Here is a 24147-nt window from a genome sequence, read left to right on the forward strand (position 1 = left end):
AGGTCATCAATCCTCTGCGTGTGTTGGCTCTTGTCGCCGTACGCGCGTACCCGAGGTGACCCATACTTGAGCTCGAGTGGCAGCACAGCTTCTGCCCCGTAGACGAGGGCAAACGAAGTTTGACCCGTCGCCCGACTCGGCGTGGTCCGCAGTGACCACGGCACGGGCTGGAGTTCTTCAACCCAGTGTTTCCCGTGGTCTTTGAACTTGTCAAAGGTTCTCGTCTTGAGCCCCCGCAGCACCTCTGTGTTGGCTCGCTCAACTCGCCCATTGCTCCTCGGATAAGCAACAGAGGCAAAGTGAATCTTAGTGCCCATTTCCTCGCAGTAAGCTCGGAAAACCACACTAGTGAATTGCGTGCCCTTGTCGGTGATGATGCCGTTAGGCACACCAAACCGGCACACAATGCCCTTGAAGAACTTGATGGCTGGCTGCGCCGTGACGGCTCGGACAGGCTCCACCTCGACCCACTTCGAGAACTTGTCGATGGCCACAAGTAGGTACTCGTAGCCGCCAACTGCTCTCGGTAGTTTGCCGATGATGTCCAGCCCCCAGACCGCGAACTGCCATGAGGACGGGATGACTTGCAGGGCTTGCACCTGGTTGGTTGCGCTTCTTGGTGTGAAACTGGCATGCTTCACAGATCTTGACTAATTGCTCGGCATCGGCTAGTGCTGTCGGCCAGTAGAAGCCGTGCCGGAACGCTTTTCCAGCTAGTGTTCTGGAGGCCACATGGTGTGAGCATGTGCCTCGATGTATATCTTTCAGCAACGCGTGCCCTTCCTCCTCGGGCACACAGAGGAGCATGACTCCGTTAAGACGCCTCCGGTAGAGTTCTCCGTCCACCAGGGCGTACATTTTAGCTTGCCGGGCTACTCGCTCCACGGCAATGTCTTCCTCCGGGAGAGTCCCGTCCTTGAGGTAGCGAATAATATCCGTCCCCCAGGATGGTGTTGGGAATATGCCCTAGAGGCAATCATGTATGATGTAATTCCCAATGTATTCATAAATATTATTAAGTTGTCCTTGTTTGAACATCTGATATGTATCATTGAATATGTGATTTGATTGTGAAACTATGTATTCTTGTTGTTCATACTAAATTGTCCTTAGTCATTGAGGTTGTGCTGGACACATAACCTAGACTAATGTGAAAGTTGGCTGATGACTCGGTTCCACTTGTCATGGGCATGGTGATGTCATTCCAGCTTACATGGACTCGGCTAAAGAGTTTAGCGAGTCGGACTGACCCATATTGAGATGCAACGAGTAGGTCGTCATTTGCATGTCTCAATCAATGTAATCCTTAGACCTGAGGTTATCGCACAATCCGAGTTGTGGATCACCAACTTAGGTTCTGTCAAACGTTGTTCCGTAACAGGGCAGTTATAAAGGCAGAGTTCGGGTTGACTGAGAATCAAGCTGTGTGATGTGGATAACCAAGATGGGATTTTGCCCCTCCGACTGGAGAGATATTCTCTGGGCCCTCTCGAGTGATATGATTCGGGAAGCATGGCCATGCGCGACTTGGTTAACTGTTAACCGGGTCGATCGACTAAGAGTTAGTCGGATGAATCGTATATCACAAATCGAGAAGAGAGTTGAACTATTAAAGGGATGACGATTAATCGCCTATAGTTCGACAAGGTATATCGTGAGGCAAAAGGGACTAAGACGTATGTCACATTGGAAGGTACGTCGTCATGACTCGATGGTACTTGGGAGTCGGCACGTTCTGCTAGGAGCCGCTACCGATTGATCGATTGTGAGTCGGACTCCAATCGTGTCCAAGTCGCCATGAGCCTGCGGGGTCACACACTTAAGAGCGGGAGCAAGTATTTGGTCGGGTTGGACCTGAACTGGAATTGGGCTGACAATGCGAGTTGGACTCGCTGGGTGGATGGGCCACAAGGCTTGGAGCCCACTTCCACTCGGTATATAAGCAGGGGCGTGGGATGCCTAAGGGGCAACGGTTTTTCCACTCTCATGCGTTGAGAACTCTAGCCCGATTCAGTTCAACCGTCGCAACGGACCTAGCAGTCCGCCGCCGGAGCTCCTCCTCGCACGTGTGGATACCGGCAGAGGTGCTGTACGTTCAGCACTTCGACGATCGCGGGATTGGATCGGCTGGATCGGATCGAGGGACTGCACTGCATCAAGGCGCCGCATCGATAATCCGCAACTGCGCGTCTAGTGGTAATCCTCGTGGCCTTCTACCTCGGCTAGATCTTGGGAGTTCGCGTAGGAAAAGTTTTGTTTATCTCTACGCGCCCTTCAGATGGTGGCTCCCGGCTAGTATATGCCCCCAATTTGGCGGCATAGTCCCCTGCAGCTGCAGACTCACCTTGAGTTGCCGGAGGGGCTTCCCCGGTAACTGCCTTGGGGTCGACAGAGGGCTTCGACTGCCTCTGCACGAACACCCCAGGAGGCACCTTGCTGCGTTCCGCTGCCCACTTGGACAGTTCATCCGCAACAAAGTTGTCTTTACGCTTCACGTGCTCAAATCGAAGTCTTTTGAACTTGGACTCCAATTTTCGCACTTCCTCCACGTACGCTGCCATCTGGGGGCAGTCATAGTCCTTGTTTACCTGGTTGATCACGAGTTGGGAGTCTCCGCGAACAACCAAGCGCTTGATGTCGAGGGCGATCGCCGCGCGTAGCCTGGCAAGTAGTCCCTCATACTCTGCCGTGTTGTTGGTGGAGTTAGCGAAGTCGAGCTATATCACGAACTTGAGCTGGTCTCCGGTGGGCGGCTCGATCACCACTCCGGCACCAGCGCCCTGCAAGAAGAAGGCGCCGTCGAAGTACATGACCCAGTACCCTTCGTCCAATCTGCCGGGAAGGCTTACTTCCGGCTCTTCTTCCTCTATGCCTGTCGACGTCCACTCCGTGACGAAGTCAGCGAGAGTGCTTTTGATGCTCTTGGTGTTTGTGAAACGCAGGCGAACTCTGCCAGCTCCATTCTCCACTCGGCCACCTAGCCGGTGGCTTCACTGTTGGTGAGGGCCCTCTCCAAGCAGAACCCCGACACCACCGTGATGCTGTGCGCCTGAAAGTAATGGCGCAACTTCCTTGAAGCGAGCAGGATCCCAAGCAGAAGCTTCTGGACCTACGGGTACCGTACCCGGGCATCGCGCAGCACCGTGCTAACAAAGTACACAGGATGTTGTACTAGCCGCTTGCGGGGGCCAGCCTGCATGGGCTGTCCCTCGGATCCAGGGGCAGAGGAGGTAGCCGGAGGTTCTTTCGGCTCGCCGGGAGCCCCCGCCCCTTCCGTCTCATCCCCCGGGACTTGCTCTTCCCTCTCGGCGATGAGCACGGAGCTCACCACCTGATCCGTCGCTGCCAGGTACAGCAGCAATGGCTCGCCCGGCTTGGGGGCGACGAGGACCGGCGGCGACTTCAGGTACCTCTTCAAGTCTTGGAACGCCGCTTCCGCCTCGGAAGTCCAATTGATTGGACCCTTCTTCATCACCTTGAAGAAAGGCAGGGCTCGCTCGCCCAGCCTTGAGATGAAATGCCCTAGCGCCGCCACGCACCCGTTGAGGCGCTGGACGTCTCTAACCTTGCGGGGTGCCTCCATCTTCTCGATCGCTTCGATCTTCTGTGGATTGGCTTCGATTCCCCTGTGAGAGACCAAGAAGCCCAGCAAGTGTCCCGAGTCCACACCGAACATGCACTTCTCGGGGTTAAGCTTGAGCTTGATCCTGCGGAGGTTGTCAAACGTCTCCTGCAGGTCGCCGACGAGCGAGTCCCTATGCCGCGACTTGACGACGATATCATCCATGTAGGCCTCGATGTTCCGGCCTAGCTGGGGTCCCAGACACTCACGCAGGGCGCGCTGAAATGTCGAGCCCGCGTTCTTCAACCCAAAAGGCATGCACGTGTAACAGTAGCAGCCAGCCGGGGTGATGAACGTTGTTTTCTTCTCTTTGACTGCCATCTTGATCTGATGGTAGCCGGAGAAAGCGTCTAGGAAGCACAAAGACTCACAACCCGTTGTAGAATCTACTATTTGATCGATACGGGGTACAGGGAAGGGGTCCTTAGGACATGCACGGTTAAGATCAGTAAAATCTACACACATGCGCAATTTATTTTCAGCTTTAGGGACTACAACAGGGTTTGCTAACCAAGTAGGCTACAACACTTTCCTGATCGCTCCGGCGTTCTTGAGCTTCTGCACTTCCTGCTAGATGAAGTCCTTGCGTTCTTGTGCTTACCGGCGAACCTTCTGCTTGACGGGCCGCGCGTCCGGCCGCACTGCCAGCCGATGCTCGATCATGTCCCTAGGGACTCCGGGAAGATCTGACGGCTCCCAAGCGAACACGTCAGAGTTCTCCCGGAGGAAGGCGACGAGGGTGCTTTCCTATTTGTCGCCCAGGCTCGCACCAATGGAGACGATGCGTGCCTCGTTGCCGGCATGCAGGGGCACCTTCTTGACCTTGGTGCCCTCCTCCTTTAGCTTCGTGCCCTTGCTTACGCGCGGGCTGGAGCTGGAGCTGCCCCCGGCATCCTGCCTGGGAGCGGCCCGTGCATTCTTCTGGGCGGGTTGTTCACCCGCAAGTGGATCCTCGCTCCCGGCAACGTCGTAGTCGTTGGGATCCGCACTGCGGAGGTCTTCACGACCTCACCCACGCACCAAGCAGCATCCTTCAGGTTGCACTTGATGGAGAGAACGTCGTATGTTGACGGCATCTTCATCACGCCGTAGGCGCAATGCGTTGCCGCCATGAACTTGATCAGCGTTGGCCGACCAATGATCCCGTTGTACGGCAACGGGGTGTGAGCCACATCGAAAATGATGTGCTCAGTCCGGAACGGTTTCCGGGAACCGAAGGTCATCGGGAGCGTGATTCGCCCCATGGGCTGCACCACTCCGGGATTGATCCCCTGGAACGGGTCGGTGGGCTTCATCTGCTCCAGGGAGAGCTGAAGCTTTTCCACTAGCTTGGCGGACAGCAAGTTGAGGCTTTCCCCGCTGTCCCCTAGTACCTTGGTCACCGTCACGTTGTTTATGATCGGCGACACTACGAGGGGCAGGACCCCTTAACCCAAGGGACAGATTTGGTCATCGTCCGAGTTGAAGGTGATCGGCACATGCGACCACCTCAACGGCTGCTGCGCCTCCACGCTGGGGAGGAGGGCGCAGACCTCACACGTGAGCAGCTTCACGGCGGCGTGAGACGTGAGAGCATAAGCTCCCCCGTGGATGCAGGCGACGTCGCGAGGCTCCTGGAAGCCGGCTCGTCGGCGTCGTCATCGCTTTAGACATCCCCGTGCTGCTCAGCGCGAGGCTTGTCATGTCCCCGGGGAGGCCGGTCCTTGCCACCGCAGGCCTAACAGCGACCCCCCACGGGTTCTCCTTTGTCGCCGCCGGCTGCGCCCCGGCCTGCTCCGCTGCGGGGGTTGTTCGGGCAGTCCCGGGAGAGGTGCTCGATGTCTCCGCAGTTGAAGCAAGCCCCGGAAGCGTGGCGCTCCTCGTGGCGTTGCTCGCGCTTCTCCTTGACGGTCTGAAGAGTGCGGCAGTCCTGTGCGTCGTGGGTGGCGTTGGTGTGGATGGGGCAGCGCGCGGCCACTGCCGGCTTGCTGCCCGATGCTCCTGCCGACACTGCCTTCTTGGTGGGCCTCTGGGGAGTCCCCGGCTCCGCGGCAAGCACTTGCTTCCCGCCGCGTTTCCAGGAGCTCTTCTTCCCGGAGCCCTCTGGTGGGTTTGCCGCAGCTTTGGCGGCAAGCTCGGGCGGCAAGCGCCCTTGCTCGGCCATCACGCACTTGTGCACGAGAGCGTAGAGATCCCTTGTGCTCCAGATCCGGTGCGTGTTGAGCTTCTCACGCATCTTCGGGTCGCGGACGTTGATGGCGTACGTGTTGATGATTGCGGCCGCTTCCGCCTCAGGGATGGAGTAGGAGAGGTTGGAGAACCTGTTGGTGAAGTCCTGCAACGTCTCCCCGATTTCTGCACGACCGTGTGCGGTTCCGCCATGGTTCTCGGGCGCTTGTAGCCGCCCTGGAACGCGTTCACGAACTACTCGCGCGGGTCAGCCCAGCAGGCTATGGACCCGGCGGGCAGGTTGAGCAACCAAGTCCTCGCTGATCATTTGAGGACCATCGGGAAACAGTTGGCCCTGACCTTGTCGTCGATGCCAATGGCGTGCATGCCCAACGTGTAGGTCAGGAGAAAATCCTTGGGGTTCACGGTCCTGTCGTACGTCCCGAGCATCGGCGCTTGGAACTTGTGGGGCCACGTCACCCGGCGCAGCTCGCGAGTAAACGCGGCGCAGCCGTCCTCGGCGCCTATGGGAGCATCCTCCTGCTCCTCTGGGCGCTGGCATTCTGCCTCACGCCAGCACCGGCGCTCCAAGCACTGGCAGGGGTCTTCCTGCTGGTGAGCATTCAAGACGCCTTGCGCGTCACCCCGTGTAATGGTCGGTGACGAATCCGAGGACCCCACGGGATACTCGCCTCCTTTCCCTCCCAACGGGGGAGGGTGTTCTCCGTGGCCCGAGACGCGGGGCGCATCTTCGCATGCCGGATCTGCCCTCGGCCTGAACCAGCCGGGGCGCCCTCGCCTTGCGGCTGTTGGGCGGCGAGTGCAAGGAGCGCGTCTAGCTCCGCACTCCATGCTTCGTGCGCTGGTGTACCTTGCGGTGGCTCGTAGCGCACCATGACACGCGCGGCTATGATGGCTTCCGCCGGGGTCTACCGATGGCCGAGGAGGTGGAGGTGGCAGCTGCGACTGCTGCTGCTGCCGTGGAGAGGACCCCTGATCCCCTTGTGCTTGTGACGCGCGCGCAGCGTCATGGGACCGAGTGCGCATGGCGAGAGTGTCGCGCAAGTCGACCCGGGGCTCGTCTGCCTTCTTAGGCGGCATGGCGAGCTAGTCATTGAAGATGTCGTAGGCGAAGAAGCCGGTGTTGATGACGATGACGCCGGCGGTCACCTGAAGCTCTCTGCACGCCCCCCTACCTGGCGCGCCAGATGTCGGAGCACGGTCTCCGGCACCCGGGATGCCGAGCACCCCCTTTTCGGTTTGGAGGAGGGCGAGGGGATCGCTCCGGCGATCGCCGGCGTGGCGATAGACACAAAGTGTAGACACAGAGTTTTACCCAGGTTTGGGCCACCCGGAGGGGTAATACCCTACGTCCTACTTTGAGTTGTATTCACAAGTTTGAGAGCGTACAGATCACCCGGGGAGTTCCCGAGTTGGCTACTTAGGTGAACGCTATGCTATGTTCTACTCACTCGGGTTTGAACTGAGCTGAATCCTTTAACCGATGGCATTGGTCCTCCTTTTATAGACAAGGGGATACCACATGTGGCTATGCATGCAGGGTGACACGTTGCCTAGACGTGTGTCACAGCTATATGGAATACACTTTTGCTCATCCACGTGAGACGCCATGCAGCTCCCGGTCCACTGTGCACGGTAGAAAAAATGGTTCTCAAGGTAGCCGCTCTAGCCTTGCTACAAGGCTAGACCTGCTGATAAGACTCCTGTCAGAGCATTAAATGCACTGTGCCCGCCGTTTTGTCCTGTCTTCACTGTTCTGTAGGTCCCGCTTGCATGCCCGAGCGCGGGTTGCTGGGGTGCACCTTCCCCGCTAGCGCACCGGCTAGTTGCTGGGAGGCGTTCCTTCGGCTTCCCGGGACCAGGGTTCCCGGGAGCATCTTGTACTCGTCCCTTAGCTTTAGCTTCACTAGGGGGCGTCTCCTCGAGGCAGGCTTCCCGGGCTCGTCGCTTCCCGGGAGTCCTTCCTGATGGGGCTCCGTCACTGGCGACCCACGCGTCCCGTATCAGTGGGACCCCGTGGGCCACTGGTACGACAGGCATGAATGTCGGGCAAATATATCTCCAGCATGTCAATGCAAAGGGACAGGAGAAGAAAAGGTGATCACTGGTTTCCAGCTGGAATTGATTGCAGAGGATGCGGTTGTAATCTTGCAAGTGGAAGTTCTTTTTCTGTAGCATGGCCCGAGTGTTGAGTCTATCAATCAAAGGGAGCCACATGAAGACCTTATGTTTGAGCTGACAACATGATGACCAATTCCATTTGAGTGACATGGGAATTTCAATGTGAGCAATGAAGGATTGGTAGATATTCACAGTAGAGTAACCAGGATCATTCCATGGATATAGCCATGTATGTCGTTCATCAGTTCTGTTCATGTTTGTGCAAAGCAGAGTGAGTTCCAGGAATTGTTGATGAGCTCCAGCCGAAAGTGGCAGGTGGAAGAGATCAGTGAGCTCTTGTTGATTTGCAATGTCCCAGTTGGTGGAGAACTGATTGATGACAAATGAGTGCAGTGTGGCCAAGTGTGGGCAAGTGGATTATCCTTCCATCTATCCAGCCAAAAGAGAACTGTATTCCCAACCTGAGCGTTGCAATGTGCAATTTCCTTGTATTCAGGTAATAGTTTCAACGTGTCTTTCCACCAAAATGATGCCTCAGGTGTATTATGTATGGGCAGATCATGTGAATAGTATTGTTCCCATACAAGGTTAACCCATGGAAGATTAACTCTATTGTAAAATTTATGCAGATTCTTCCTGATCAGAGCTTTGTTTTGTAGTTCCATGTTGATGACCCCAAGTCCCCCTTCATCTTTCGGCCTGCAAACCATTTCCCATGCTGCAAGTGGAGGGTTTTTCTTTGTAAGATCTTGTCCCCGCCAGAGGCAGTGTCTTCTATATTTGTCAATCTGTGTTATCACTCCTTTAGGCAGGATGAATGTGCTCATCTGGAAAGTGGGTAAAGCAGAAAGGATAGGATGAATTGCAATTTTCCTCCATATGAGAGCATACCGGAGAAACAAGAAAGTCTGCTTTCAACTCTTTTGATCAGAGGCATGAATTCCTCAATCTTTGGCTTTGTAGTACCAAGTGGAAGGCCGAGATATGTGAATGGTAAGGTGCCCATTTGGCATGCAAGAATATCAGCAAAGTACTGCCCCCTTTCAGTAGTCATATTAAGTGGGATCAAGCTTGATTTGTGAAAGTTAACTTTTAGTCCAGTGGAAGCATGAAACTGTTAGAGGATGTCTTGGAGAATTTGGAGTTGGTTCTCATCAGCCTTCATGATAATCAGAGTGTCATCAGCATATTGGATGATAGGGAAATCTGGACAACCAGATGAGTTGATTTTGGCTTTCAAGATGTCCCTGATGCATGGCTTCATTAAGTGCAGTCTGAAGGAGGTCAGCAACAATGACAAATATAAGAGGGGATAGTGTGTCACCCTGTGTAACACCTCTCTTACAGTGAATCATTTTACTAGGAACACCATTAAGAAGAATTTGTGAGGTAGCAGAGTGTAGTATGTTATTGATCCATTGACACCATTTAGTACCAAATCCCATAGCCTGCATAATCTGGATGATGGCCTTATATTCAACTTTATCAAATGCCTTCTCAAAATCAAGCTTGAGAAGAATTGTCTCTTCCTTGGATTTATGACATGCATGAATGTACTCAAATGCCCAAGCCAGGCAGTCTTGAATAGTTCTGGTTTTAATGAATCCATGTTGATTGGGGTGAATCAATTGCATGATTATATTCTGGAGTCGGTTAGCAAGGAACTTGGTGATGAGCTTGAGTGAGCAGTTGAGGAGTGAGATGGGCCTGAAGTCATTGACCTTGTCAGCAGCATCAGTCTTAGGGATGAGTGCAATGTGGCAGGTGTTGATGCAGGATAATGATAGGATGCCATCATGGAATTGTTGACAGAGCTCATAGAAATCCTCTTTGATGATAGGCTAGCATTTTCTGATAAAGTTAGTGTTGAATCCATCAGGTTCACGGGATTTGTTTGTTGGAAGGTTCTTAACCACCATGTCAATTTCTTCATGAGTAAATGGCTCTTCTATGGAGGAGAGGTCAATGTTCTGCTGGAAGAGATCTTGTAATGGAAATGTGAGATTCCGACCCTTAGTTGTTCCAAGTCTCTCTCTGAATGCTTGCCAGAACATATTGGCTTTGATATCATGATCATATACAAGAGACTCATCACTCTCTTCAGACAAGCAATTTTGCTCTTCCTGTGCTGGATTGTTGCAAGTGAGTGAAAAAACTTTGAGTTCTCTTCTCCAAATTGAACCCATTTAATTTTTCATTTTTGTTTCCAATATGTGCTCGTCATTGGAGAATGATGAAATAGACATGATGATCAATTGGTTTGAAATGAAACGGCCGGATACATCGATTGGCTGGCTGGCTAGCTAGAGATGACAGAGAACGCCGATGATGATAATTCTTCTACTGCTTGATCCAACATTTGAAAATGGGACTTGGATTTATCCATAGCAGGCATGCAGTCGCTGTTCTCCAAGTCAGTCAACACGCGGCCCCGCTGCTGCTGCTGCGCCCAGAATTCAACACGGCAAATTAACTACGATCATCAATAAGAGGGAAAGAAAGCTAGTTACGACGAAGAAGCCGGTGGCCGTGTGGGTCTGTGGCCCATATATACGTGTCGAACATCAAATTCTTGCGAGCAACGCTACACATACGACATGTCATGTACGGTACGATGCTTGCAGCTGCCTGCCCTATGCAGTCAGTCCAAGCTGCCTCGCTGTTCTTGATCAATTACTTAGCAGAGATGAGACTCTAGAGAATCACTTGTGCAATTAGGCAATAGCAGAAGCAGGGGAGGAGGAGGACAAGGAGGCGGGGTCACGCGCGCAGTTGGGCTTCACGGCCCAATATTTATTTCATGGCCCGACAGTAGATTCATTCTTTCCTTACAGGTCGCGCTTAGGGTTGGGCTTCACGGCCCACATTAGATACCTAGCCGGTCTGGTCGGGGTGTGCAGCAGCTGGACCGGGGGGCCTTCTCCGACAGAGACCATCGAGAAAGCTATATCTCCGGGAGACTCCCCTGAAAAAAAAAATCTCCGGGAGACCATATATTTCTCCGTTCCATATTAAGTGACTTACATTCCCAAATATGGATGTATCTATAACTAAAAAACGTATAGATACGTGTAATAGAAAGTCATTTAATATGGGACGGAGGGAGTATATCAACACAACCATTGATGCATGTTATTTATGTTTTCTCTTCTCTAGTATTACACATGTCCTTAAGTACAATCAAATGCAAAGGTTTGAAGCTAAACGATCTCGTCGTTACCATGATAAACACCATTTACGGATGCTGGTACCGTGTTTACGCTGCTCGTTCCGGTAGTCCACAGGTTTGAGGCCACCGGCGCCGCCATGAGATGCAGGAACGGGTTCACCGGCTCATCAATGTCCATCTCGCCCTCGAGCATCTTCACCACCGCGCTCATCGGCGGCCTCGCCTCCGGCTGTTGCTGCACGCACCAGAATGCCATCTTGCACATCCTCTCCGCCGTCTCCTCGTCCTGCTCGCCCACGATCTCCATAAGCACGCCGCTCTCGTACTTGATCCATGCCATCTTGGGGAACCACTGTTGGCTCTCGGGCACGGCCTCGTCGAAGTTCCTCCTCCGGCCGATGATCTCAAACAAGAAGATGCCAAAGCTATACACGTCGCACTTTTCGGTGGCGCCGGCCTGCATCCACATCTCCGGTGCGGCGTACCCAGGGGTGCCACGCATCCCGGACACGTCTTGTGTGTGTCGGCCCGGTTCAGCAGCCGTGCAAGCCCGAAGTCAGCCACCTTGGGTGTGAGGCTGCCATCAAGGAGCACGTTGCCAGGCTTGATGTCGTAGTGCACGATCCTGCTGGCTCTCCTCGTGGAGGTACCGGAGGCCCCTCGCAACACCAACGGCAATGGCACGCAGCGTCGGGAAGCCAACACCACGGTTCCGATCATTGAAGAGGTAGGCGTCGAGCGCGCCGTGCTCCATGTACTCGTACACCAGCGCGCGCACGCCACCGGTAGTGGTGGCGTCGAAGCAGAAACCGAAAAGCCTAACGAGGTTTATGTGGTGCGTCCTCCCGATGGTGCCCACCTCCGCCATGAACTGCTCCTGGGAGGTCCGGTCATTGGAGGTGGCGTGGAGCCGCTTCACGGCGACCACAAGACCGTTGGGGAGCATGCCCTTGTACACGGTGCCAACCCGCCGGCGCCGAGCCGGACCGAGTAGTTGTTGGTGAAGCCAGAGAGCTGCTCCGGGTGAACCTGATGGGCTTCTCGCCGGCGATCTCCTTGAGGAACCTCTCCACGGTGGCGTCCCGTATCTGCGAGTCCGGCACCACCGCGTACAACGACGACGAGGCCGGCGCCGCGACAGCGCTGGTGGTGTTGATGTTGATGGCTGGGAGGCCATTCTTCTTGACGTACCTGTACACGAAGTAAGCTATGGCGATGGATCCCAGCAAGCCCAACACCCCAAAAACTGCATGTCGAAATTCAGGTAAAACACGCGTAAAACAAAACAGAAAATTTTCTCCTGAATTGATTCTTGAACACGATTTTAATGGATGGAACTGTGGATTTGCTTGTACGCTCACCGACGCCGATGACCGGCACGTTGGTCATTCCGTTGTTGAGGTCTTTGAAGGCTTCGTTCATATCAGCCGGCGGCGGGATAAAAACAGACATTGCTGATGAACTTTGTTTGTGAAATGAAAGGGCCGGCTGGATATATATCGATCGTTTAGCCAGAACGCCAAGGACGATAGCTCTACTCGATAGTTCTAACTTGTACTGAGTACTGTTTTAAAACGGGAACTGCATTCATATTTATATAGGAGTAGTAGTACGTACTATAGCAAGATCCATCCACGCACGTGTCGGTTCCAGGGGTTCGTGGCACCTACGCGACCCCGGAAATGTACACCGGATCACGGCCAACTGGCCAAGTATTCAACACGGCAAATTAACGAGGATGCCGTGTGGCCCATATATATATATACGTGTCAAACACTCAAATTCTTGCGACCCATACGACATGTCTTGTAGTACAATGTTTGCACGAAACAGCTGCCCTGTGCAGTCAATCCAAAGCTGCATCGCGGTTGTACAACTCGAAGGAGATTGCAGTCACACACACAGCCACGGATGTACACAAAAGAGTTAAATAAACATACAAGATTCCTCGAAAAATAAAACATACAAGAAAGAGTGAGGAGCTCTTTTTCTTTATTACTCCCCCAATCCATAAGAATACGTAGTACTCCCGAAGGAACGTTGACCGCTGACCATCCTGAACGAAATGGCTCTCCGTCTACGTCGAACAATCAGGCAATAGCACAAGGAGGAGACAGATCCTTCCAAAAAAAAAGGAGGACGGGAAGGAGGCGGGGGAGGACAGAGGAGGATCAAGTCACGCGCGTAGCTGGGCTATTCCATGGCCCGACAATAGTGATAGATTCTTTCCTTATGTGGGTCGTACTTAGGGTTGGGCCTCACGGCCCACGTTAGGTGCCCGGCCTGGTCCAATCCGGTCCGGTCGAGGTGTGTGCAGCTGGACTTGGGCCCTTCTCCGACAGAGACCATTCAGTTCGACGCGGACCGAGCTCTCAGAAGAAAAAATGAAAGAGTTCGACGCGGATCGAGAAATTACTACGGAGTACTTCGCGGTCGCTGGAAGCCCCGAAAAGGAAGAATGAATGACGGCGTGGGTGACGTGGCGCGGCGATCCGACGTGGCCCAATAGCACCTGGCGGCGCCTTATCCGATGGCAATCCGGCCTCATCCCAACTCCATCCACACGCTCACCACAAATACTCTCGCGCTTTCCCGTCCCCACCAAATCTCCTTCGTTTAACGCCTCAGCACACGCCCTGCCCAAGCTCTTCTTCCAGCCCAAATCCCCAGCCAGCAGCAGCACAAGACATCTATCCAGCAATGGCGTCCACCTCCTGCTTCCTCCACCAGTCCACCGCCCGCCTCGCCGCCTCCGCCCGCCCCTCCGCCGCCCGCACCCAGATCCTCGTCTGCAAGGCCCAGCAGCACGACTCCTCCGACGCCGCCACCACCCGCCGCGCCGCCCTCTCCCTCCTCGCCGGCGCCGCCGCCGCCGCCTCCCTCAAGGTCTCCCCCGCCTCCGCCGCCTACGGCGAAGCCGGTACGTAACAGAGATCTTACCCGCCGTTTGGTCCCAACAGATCTCTCTCTAATTTGGTTGATTTCTCTGTATGTGCAGCGAATGTGTTTGGGAAGCAGAAGAGCACGGAGTTCGTGGCGTACAGCGGGGACGGGTTCAAGCTGATGATCCCGGCGAAATGGAACCCGAGCAAGGAGCGGGAGTTCCCGGGGCAGGTGCTGCGCTACGAGGACAACTTCGACGCCACCAGCAACCTCTCCGTCATGATCACGCCCACACCCAAGAAGTCCATCACCGACTACGGATCGCCCGAGGAGTTCCTCTCCCAGGTCGGATACCTCCTCGGCCAGCAGTCCTACGGCGGCAAGACCGACTCTGAGGTAGTACCCATTTTCTTTCTACTTCTTTCTTCAATCTTGATCCATTAGAGTGAGTGAGTGAGCGAGCGAGTTCGATCTTAATTGCAGGGTGGGTTTGAGTCGGACGCGGTGGCGACGGCGAACGTGCTGGAGAGCGCGGCGCCGGTGGTGGGGGGGAAGCAGTACTACAGCATAACGGTGCTCACGAGGACGGCGGACGGGGACGAAGGGGGGAAGCACCAGCTCATCACGGCCACCGTCGCCGACGGGAAGCTCTACGTCTGCAAGGCGCAGGCCGGGGACAAGAGGTGGTTCAAGGGCGCAAAGAAGTTCGTCGAGAACGCAGCCGGTTCATTCAGCGTCGCTTAAAAGGAATTCATATATATCCTGTTCGTACGTCGAATTTGCTCAGGGATGCACACCATTTAAGTGTAGAAGAGATATGTCGAGCATACTGTAAGAGTGTGTTTCTTTGATTTGTACATGAGAAGGTCAGAGGTCGATTTAATTCCCTCAAGGATTTATGCATGCATGTATGGACAATAATGCTGCCTAAGAAATCGTAGTTATAATATGTTTCGGTTTTTGTACCTAGCTAACCATGTCTGTAACTGCAGGTAAATAACCAGCTAGGGATCTAAATTTTTGATACAGGGGACGCATAGGGAGCAATGTCTGCTCCCTTGTCCTGCGGCGACGAGCTAAAGTTGCGGCCTTCATGGAACTAAACTTGCCAGTTACCCGACGTTGAGTGACGGCTTCTAGAAACACCACATAACGTTTAGTGGCGGCGGCTTTTTCAACCAAAACTAATGTACCCTTTAGTGAGCCTTCAATCACCGGTTTGAAAACAACCGGTCTGGAGTCACCAATCTGAACAGAAAACACCTCTTACTTCTTCCTTTCTTCTCATAAGTTGTGTTCTTTGTATTGCTCTCACAATGACAGTCACACCACTGGGGTTGTGGGGGCTAGGGTTTTCTTTTCTCTCTTCTACAAAGAGAGTAATATCAGCCGTTGGATAGGGCTGAGATCAACGGTTCACGTGAACTGGGCTTTTGGGTTTCATTAGGCTGCAGCTCACCACCTCCATATCAAGGAATCAGTCCAACACGTTTCTATTGTACCCTTTAACTATAGTGGAACTTAATTTAGAGGGAAAAGTTCCTTTGGTTGGTGTGTTTCTTGGTGACACATGCAACCTATCAAATGTGGACAGGAATTGGCTTGCCAATTTTTTTGTCAAATTCCTCAACCCTTATTTGTATATTATTTGCAAGGATTTGTGAAAGACATGAAAGTGGTCTACGCTGTGGACCAAAATTTTGACAACGCCGAACAAAAGCTAAAAAATATTGGTTGCTAATTTTTTGGCATGGCTAGCTTAGACACCAATTAAACACACATAAAACAAGGAGGTGAGTCGGGCCAGAACCGGCCGGCAAGCGAACCAACCTAGTAGAGGGAGAGGGAGCTGTCTAGCTAGCTGATGATGTCGCCTAGAGGGGGGGTGAATAGACATTTAAAACTTTTACAGATTTGGCTCTTTATATCCTAAATGCGGAATTAAACTAGTCGGATATTTTCAAACACAAATCCTAAATATGCTAGGCTCAACAATAGTGCACCAACAATAAAAGCTAAAGCAAGATGAGCACTTAATAAACAACAAGCTAGCACAACATATAAGATAGCACAAAGCACATGTAAAATAATATATGACTTCAAGCACGATGGCTATCACAAATTAAAGCACAAGTGAAAGAACTCGGTTTAGGAATACCGAGGCACGCGGAGACGGTGATTTATCCCGATGTTCACTTCCTAAGAAGCTAATCACCGTTGGAGAGGTGCGGGCACCACAAGAGGTAACCCCAATAGCCGTGAAAGGGCACACCCAACTCCTTGAGCCTTTCACACCAAAGTAGGAGCTCAATCACTAAGATGGCTAGCTTCTTCCTCCACTCCGGAGATGGCAAGCTCCACAACCAATTCACAAAGCACCACAAAGGAGAACCTCGGGCCTCTTCACAATCTCCACGAAGAGGTCACCGGGGCAACAACCACTAAGCCGTCTAGGAGGACCTCCAAGAGTAACAAGCTCACAGGCTCTCACTCGAACTAATCAAGGTGGAGAGCTCAAATCAATGCACCAAATGCAAAGCAAGAACACAGGAAATTCTCAAATCACTCTCTCCCAAATCTCACCCAAATCAACAAATGGATTGGAGAAAATAGAGAGGAGGAACAAGGAGGAGATCAACAAATGAACCCTTCAAATAGATCTACAAACTCCCTTCAAATGGATGGAAGATTTGGGGCTTGGGGGAGGTGGAGAAAGATCTCAAAGAATGGGGATTTTCGGCTCTTGGAACCCTAGACCCGATGGGGAAGAAGACCCCTATTTATAGGGCCCCCAAAATCTGCCCGTTAGACACAGATTTTGCGACCCGGAGGCAATCCTGGAGGCTCCGGGATTCATTCCGGACCAAACCCGAAGCTACTGGACGCACCCGGAGGCAATCCCGGAGGTTCCGGAGTTAAATCCGGCTGCCCAAAACTACAGCACAACACACACGAAAACGGCGATAACTTTTGCAAACGAACTCCGATTTTGATGAACTTGGTCTCGTTTCGAAGAAGACAACGAACTCTACATTTTAACACAGAAAACCAGCAAAGGTCAACCAAAAGAGATGATGCAAAATATGCAAGGTTTGAGCACTCTACGCACGACGTGTTCAAGTTACCGCCCGGAAGCCCCTCTTGATAGAATGGCTATCGAAACTATAAACCGGTCTCCCACCAAACTCCTTGAGACCGGTAAAACTAGGAAAACCTAGCTAGAATATACCTTTGCCTTGAGCAATCCACTTTAGGTTGATGTAGGCGTCAATGCTCGTCTCAAGTTTGAATCCATCGCTTGATCATGGTCACTTGGTGAAGATACTCAATTTGCTCCCCAATACTCCAATGTGGGAAATCTTCACTTTAAGCTCATCTTTACATGTCCATTATCACCAAATGGATGGCAAGATTCAAGCATATATCTGTTGGAAATATGCCCTAGAGGCAATAATAAATTTGTTATTATCATATTTCATTGTTCTTGATAAATGTTTATTGCATATGCTATAATTGTATTGATTGGAAACTCAAATACATGTGTGGATAAATAAACAAATACCGTGTCCCTAATACGCCTCTACTAGATTAGCTCGTTGATTAAAGATGGTTAAGGTTTCCTAACCATAGACATGTGTTGTCATTTAATAACGAGGTCATATCATTAGGAGAATGATGTGATGGACAGACCCAAACCTAAACATAGCTTTTGATCGTGTCACTTAAGTTTAAGTTGCTTATGTTTTATTATGTCAAGTATTATTTCTTTAGACCATGAGATCATGCCACTCCCTAGTACCGGAAGAATACTTTGTGGGCATCAACCGTCATCTCGTAACTGGGTGATCATAAAGGTGTTTTTCAGGTATCCCAGAAGGTGCTTGTTGGGTTGTATGGATCAAGACTGGGATTTGTCACTCCTTGTGACGGAGAGATATCTCTGGGCCCTCTCGGTAATATAACATCCTAATGAGCTTGCAAGCATGTGACTAATGTGTTTAGTTGCGGGGGTATTATATTACGGAACGAGTAAAGAGAACTTGCCGATAACGAGATTAAACTAGGTATGGCGATACCGACGATCAAATCTCGGGCAAGTAATATATCGCGAGACAAAGAGAATTGGATACTGGATTAATTGAATCCTCGACATAGTGGTTCAACCGATGAGATCTTCGTGGAATATGTGGGAACTATTATGGACATCCAGGTCCCGCTATTGGTTATTGATATTTGATCATGTCCACATGTTCTCGAACCCGTAGGGTCACACACTTAACGTTTCATGTTGCTTGGGTTAGATGAGATAAATGATGATGATATCGAATTATGATTCGGAGTCTTGGATGGGATCCTAGACGCAACGAGGAGCTCCGGAATGTTCCGGAGATAAAGATTTATATATGGAAAGTTGTTTTCAGGGTTCTGGAAAGTTTGGAATATTTCCCGGTTTTGACCGGGAAGCTTCTAGAAGGTTCCGGAGGGATCCGGAGGGTTCCACCTTGAGGCCCACCTATCCCTGGGCTAAATGGGCCTGTGAGGGAGCACCCTGGCCTTAATGGGCCGAGGGGCTAGCCCACAGGGCCCATGCGGCCAGGAGGAGAGTCCTGGCCGCGGGAGAGTCCTGGCCGCATGAGAGTCCTGGCCGCCGGAGAGTCCTGGCCGCGGGATAGTCCTGGCCGGCCACGCCTCCTCTACCCCTATATAAATAGAAGGGGGGGCAAGGGAGAGAGACACCCCAAGCTTTCAGTTGGATCTCTCTCCCCTGAGCCCTCCTCTCCTCCTCTTCTCACGCGCACGGCGTAGCCCTGCCCGTGAGAATATTCACCATAGTCACCATGCCGTCGTGCTGTCGGGATCTCGTCTACCTCTCCCTCTCGCTTGCTGGATCGAGGAAGGAGGAGATAACGTGAAGCTGAACGTGTGGATACCAAGGAGGTGCTGTCCGTTCGGCACTGAGATTGATCTCATTGAAAGTTCCACTACACCAACAACGATCTCGTGATCGTAACGCTTAGCGGTCTACGAGGGTATGGTGTTCATGATCCCTCTCGTTACATACATCTAGTATATATATTCTTGGGTTTCTTCCGCACTTCTCGTAGGAAAATTTTTGTTTCCTATGCAACGAACCCATCAGTGGTATCAGAGCTAGATCTATGCGTAGATGTTTTGTACGAGTAGAACACAATTTAGTTGTGGGCGTTGATGTTCATATTGCTACCTCCTTTGTGCACTATCGGATTTTGCGGGATAGTGGGATGAAGCGGTTCGGACCAACCTTACTTGTCTTCGCACAAGAGACCGGTTCCGCAATTAACATGCAACTTGTATTGCATAAGGCGGCTGGCGGGTGTCTGTCTCTCCCACTATAGTTGAAATCTGATTTGCAATGGGAGGCCTATATGGTTAATAAGCAATTTGTATATCACCGTTGTGGCTTTTGCGTAAGTAAGAACGGTTCTTTTAGTGCAGCCCCTAAAGCCACGTAAAACATGCAACAACAAAGTAGAAGCGTCTAACTTGTTTTTGCAGGGGCATGTGATGTGGTATGGCCAAGATATGATATAATATATTTGATGTATGAGATGATCATGTTTTGTAATATTTCACGACTTGCATGTCGATGAGTTTGGCAACCGGCAGGAGCCGTATGGTTGTCTCATTAATTATTGTATGACCTTCGTGTCAATGATTTAATCGCCATGTAATTGCTTTACTTTATCGCTAGTAGTAGCAATAGTCGTAGTAGTAATAGTTGGTGGAGGCAACTATACATGACGCCCGAGGACCTAGGCGCCATGCTGGTGATGATGGAGATCATGCCCGTGCTTTGGAGATGGAGATCAAAGGCACACGAAGAGAAGGCCATATCATGTCACATTATTTATGCATGTGATGTTTATCCCTTTTATGCATCTTATTTTGCTTAGTTGACGGTAGCATTATAAGATGATCCCTCATTGTTAATATCAAGATAATAATGTGTTCTCCCTTAGTATGCACCGTTGCAAAAGTTCGTCGTTTTGAAGCACCACGTGATGATCGGGTGTTATAAACTCTACGTTCGCATACAACGGGTGTAAGCCAGTTTTACACATGCAGGAATACTTTGGTTAACTTGACGAGCCTAGCATGTACAGACATGGCCTCGGAACACAAGGAACCGAAAGGTTAAACATGAGTCATATGAATGATGTGATCAACATGCTGATGTTTACCATTGAAGCTACTCCATCTCACGTGATGATCGGACTTGGTGTAGTGGATTTGGATCATGTGTCACTAAACAACCCGAGGGATGTTGATTTTAGTGGGAGTTCATTAGTAATTTGATTAGCTTGAACTTATTATCATGAACTTAGTCTAATTGCCTTTGCAAATATACTGTAGATCAATGGCTCGTACTACGTTCAATATGAATACTCTCCTAGAGAAAGATAAACTGAAGTCCAATGGAAGCAACTTTACGGACTGGTTCCGGAATGTGAGGATTATCCTCGAAGCTGCCAAAAAGGCTTATGTTTTTGATGCAGCGCTTGGTGCAGAACCCGCAACAACTGAGTCTGCTGACGTTAGGAACGTTTGGCTGACTCAATCTGAGGACCACAATGTAGTTAGGTGCGGCCTCTTGCTTGGTATGGAACCTGAGCTCCAAAAGCGTTTTGAGCACCACTCGGCATATGCTATGATTGGGGAACTGAATACTTTATTTCAGACCCAAGCCCGTGCGGAGAGGTATGATGCCTCCGAAAGGTTCTTTAACTGCAAGATGGAGGAGAACAGCTCCGTTAGCGAGCACGTGCTCAGAATGTCTGGGTACGCCGACCGCCTGAGACAACTGGGAATTGAGATTCCTAATGAATTAGGCATTGACCGGGTTCTTCAGTCACTACCACCTAGCTATAAAAGTTTTGTGGTGAACTACAATATGCAAGGGATGGATAGGACACTTCCTCAGCTCCTCGCGATGTTAAAAACTGCAGAGATGGAAATCAAAAAGGAGCATCAAGTGTTGATGGTCAATAAGACCACCAGTTTCAAGAAGGCAAAGGGTAAGAAGGGAAATTTCAAGAAGGGTGGCAAAACTGTTGCCACTCCCGCGAAGAAGCCCAAATCTGGACCTAAGCCGGATACTGAGTGCTTCTACTGCAAGGGAACTGGCCACTGGAAGCGTAACTGCCCCAAGTACTTGGCAGATAAGAAGGCTGGCAACGTCAAAGGTATATTTGATATACATGTTATTGATGTGTACCTTACTAGTACTCGTAGTAGCACCTGGGTATTTGATACTGGTTCAGTTGCTCACATTTGTAACTCGAAACAGGAGCTACAGAATAAACGAAGACTAGCAAGAGATGAGGTGACTATGCGCGTCGGGAATGGATCAAAAGTTGATGTGATCGCCGTCGGCACGCTCCCTCTACATTTATCTTCGGGATTAGTTTTAAACCTTAGTAATTGTTATTTGGTGCCTGCGTTGAGCATGAACATTATATCAGGATCTTGTTTAATGCAAGACGGTTATTCATTTAAATCAGAGAATAATGGTTGTTCGATTTATATGAGTAATATCTTTTATGGTCATGCACCACTTGTGAATGGTTTATTTCTATTAAGTCTCGATAGTAGTGACACACATATTCATAATGTTAATGCCAAAAGGTGCAAAGTGGATAATGATAGTTCAACATATTTGTGGCACTGCCGTCTAGGTCATATTGGTATAAAACGCATGAAGAAACTCCATTCTGATGGACTACTTGAATCACTTGATTTTGAATCATTTGATACATGTGAACCATGCCTCATGGGTAAGATGACTAGAATCCCGTTTTCAGGCTTAATGGAACGGGCCAGTGACTTGTTGGAGATCATACATACTGATGTGTGCGGACCAATGAGTGTTACAACGTGCGGTGGATATCGTTACTTCCTAACCTTCACAGATGAGTTGAGTAGATATGGGTATATTTACTTAATGAAAAACAAGTCTGAGACATTTGAGAAATTCAAGGAATTTCAGAATGAAGTGGAGAATCATCGTAACAAGAAAATTAAATTTCTACGATCGGATCGTGGAGGTGAATATTTGAGTTACGAGTTTGGCACGCATTTAAGACAATGTGGAATTGTTTCACAACTTACGCCGCCTGGAATACCACAACGCAATGGTGTGTCCGAACGTCGTAATCGTACTTTATTGGATATGGTACGGTCTATGATGTCTCTTACTGATTTGCCACTGTCGTTTTGGGGTTATGCATTAGAGACAGCCGCATTCACTTTAAATAGGGCACCATCTAAATCCGTTGAAACGACACCGTATGAATTATGGTTTGGCAAGAAACCTAAGCTGTCCTTTCTTAAAGTTTGGGGATGCGAAGCTTATGTAAAAAGGCTACAACCTGATAAGCTCGAACCCAAGTCGGAAAAATGCGTCTTCATAGGATACCCTAAAGAAACAATTGGGTACACCTTCTATCACAGATCCGAAGGAAAAGTGTTTGTCGCTAAGAACGGGTCCTTTCTAGAGAAGGAGTTTCTCTCGAAAGAAGTGAGTGGGAGGAAGGTAGAGCTCGATGAGGTTATTGAACCTTCTCTCGAATTTGAGTGTAGCGCAGCACCAGAAACTGTTCCCGTGCATCCTGCATCAGCTAGAGAGGAAGCTAATGATAATGATCATGAAGTTTTGAATGAGACAACTACTGAACTTCACAGGTCGACGAGAACACGTAATACTCCTGAGTGGTACAATGTTCGTGTCATGAATGTCATGTTGTTGGACAACGATGAACCTGCGAATTATGAGGAAGCAATGATGAGCCCAGACTCCGAAAAATGGTTAGAAGCCATGAAATCCGAAATGGGATCCATGTATGAAAACCAAGTATGGACTTTGGTAGACTTACCGAATGACCGAAAGGCCGTTGAGAACAAATGGATTTTCAAGAAGAAAACAGATGCTGATGGAAATGTTACCGTCTATAAAGCTCGACTTGTCGCAAAAGGTTTTCGACAAATTCAAGGAGTTGACTACGATGAGACTTTCTCACCCGTAGCGATGCTAAAGTCTGTTCGGATTATGTTAGCAATTGCTGCATTTTTCGATTACGAAATTTGGCAGATGGATGTCAAAACCGCGTTCCTTAATGGTCACATTGAGGAAGAGTTATACATGGTTCAGCCCAAAGGTTTTGTCGATCCTAAGGATGCTAATAAGGTATGCAAACTTCAGCGTTCCATTTATGGGCTCAAGCAAGCATCTCGGAGTTTGAATCTCCGTTTTGATAAGGTGATCAAAGGGTTTGGATTTGTCCAAACTCACGGAGAAGCTTGTATTTACAAGAAAGTGAGTGGGAGCTCTGTAGCATTTCTAATACTGTATGTGGATGACATATTGCTGATTGGGAATGATATAGAATTTCTTAAAAGTGTTAAAGGCTATTTGAATAAAAGTTTTTCAATGAAAGACCTTGGTGAAGCAGCTTACATATTAGGCATCAAGATTTATAGAGATAGATCAAGACGCCTGATAGGACTTACACAAAGTACATACCTTGACAAAGTTTTGAAAAGGTTCAAAATGGATCAAGCAAAGAAAGGGTTCTTGCCCATGTTGCAAGGTAAGACATTGAGTAAGACTCAGTGTCCAGCTTCGGCAGAAGATAGAGAAAAGATGAATAGTATCCCCTATGCCTCAGCCATAGGCTCTATTATGTATGCCATGCTGTGTACTAGACCAGACGTGTGTCATGCTGTTAGTTTGACTAGCAGGTACCAAAGTGATCCAGGAGTGGAACACTGGACAGCAGTTAAGAATATCCTTAAGTACCTAAAAAGGACTAAAGAAATGTTTCTCGTTTATGGAGGTGACGAACAGCTCGTCGTAAAGGGTTACGTCGATGCTAGTTTTGACACTGATCCGGATGACTCTAAGTCTCAATCCGGATACGTATTTATTTTGAATGGTGGTGCAGTTAGCTGGAGGAGTTCCAAGCAGAGCGTTGTGGCAGCATCAACAACTGAAGCGGAATATGTGGCTGCTTCAGAAGCGGCACAGGAAGGAGTTTGGATGAAGGAGTTCATATCTGAACTTGGTGTGGTTCCGAGTGCGTTGGATCCCATGGACATCTATTGTGAAAACACTGGTGCCATAGCCAACGCCAAGGAGCCGAGGTCT

The 24147-nt window shown here is 50.2% G+C and overlaps 1 protein-coding gene and 1 pseudogene across 1 annotated transcript; one reads left to right on the forward strand and one right to left on the reverse strand.

Moving 5' to 3' along the window:
• Positions 1 to 11038: 11038 nt before the first annotated feature.
• Positions 11039 to 12630, reverse strand: LOC100829359 (annotated as a pseudogene).
• Positions 12631 to 13675: 1045 nt separating this feature from the next.
• LOC100827919 (oxygen-evolving enhancer protein 2, chloroplastic) lies at positions 13676 to 14925 on the forward strand. The gene is made up of 3 exons (XM_003557581.4): positions 13676 to 14001; positions 14080 to 14360; positions 14448 to 14925. Exons 1-3 carry the CDS (start codon positions 13782 to 13784, stop codon positions 14706 to 14708), a joined length of 762 nt encoding a protein of 253 aa, XP_003557629.1. The 5' UTR covers positions 13676 to 13781; the 3' UTR covers positions 14709 to 14925.
• The last annotated feature ends 9222 nt before the right edge of the window (positions 14926 to 24147 follow it).

The sequence above is a fragment of the Brachypodium distachyon genome, chromosome 1, assembly GCF_000005505.3.
Source record: "Brachypodium distachyon strain Bd21 chromosome 1, Brachypodium_distachyon_v3.0, whole genome shotgun sequence".
In the NCBI taxonomy this organism is placed as follows: Eukaryota; Viridiplantae; Streptophyta; class Magnoliopsida; order Poales; family Poaceae; genus Brachypodium; species Brachypodium distachyon.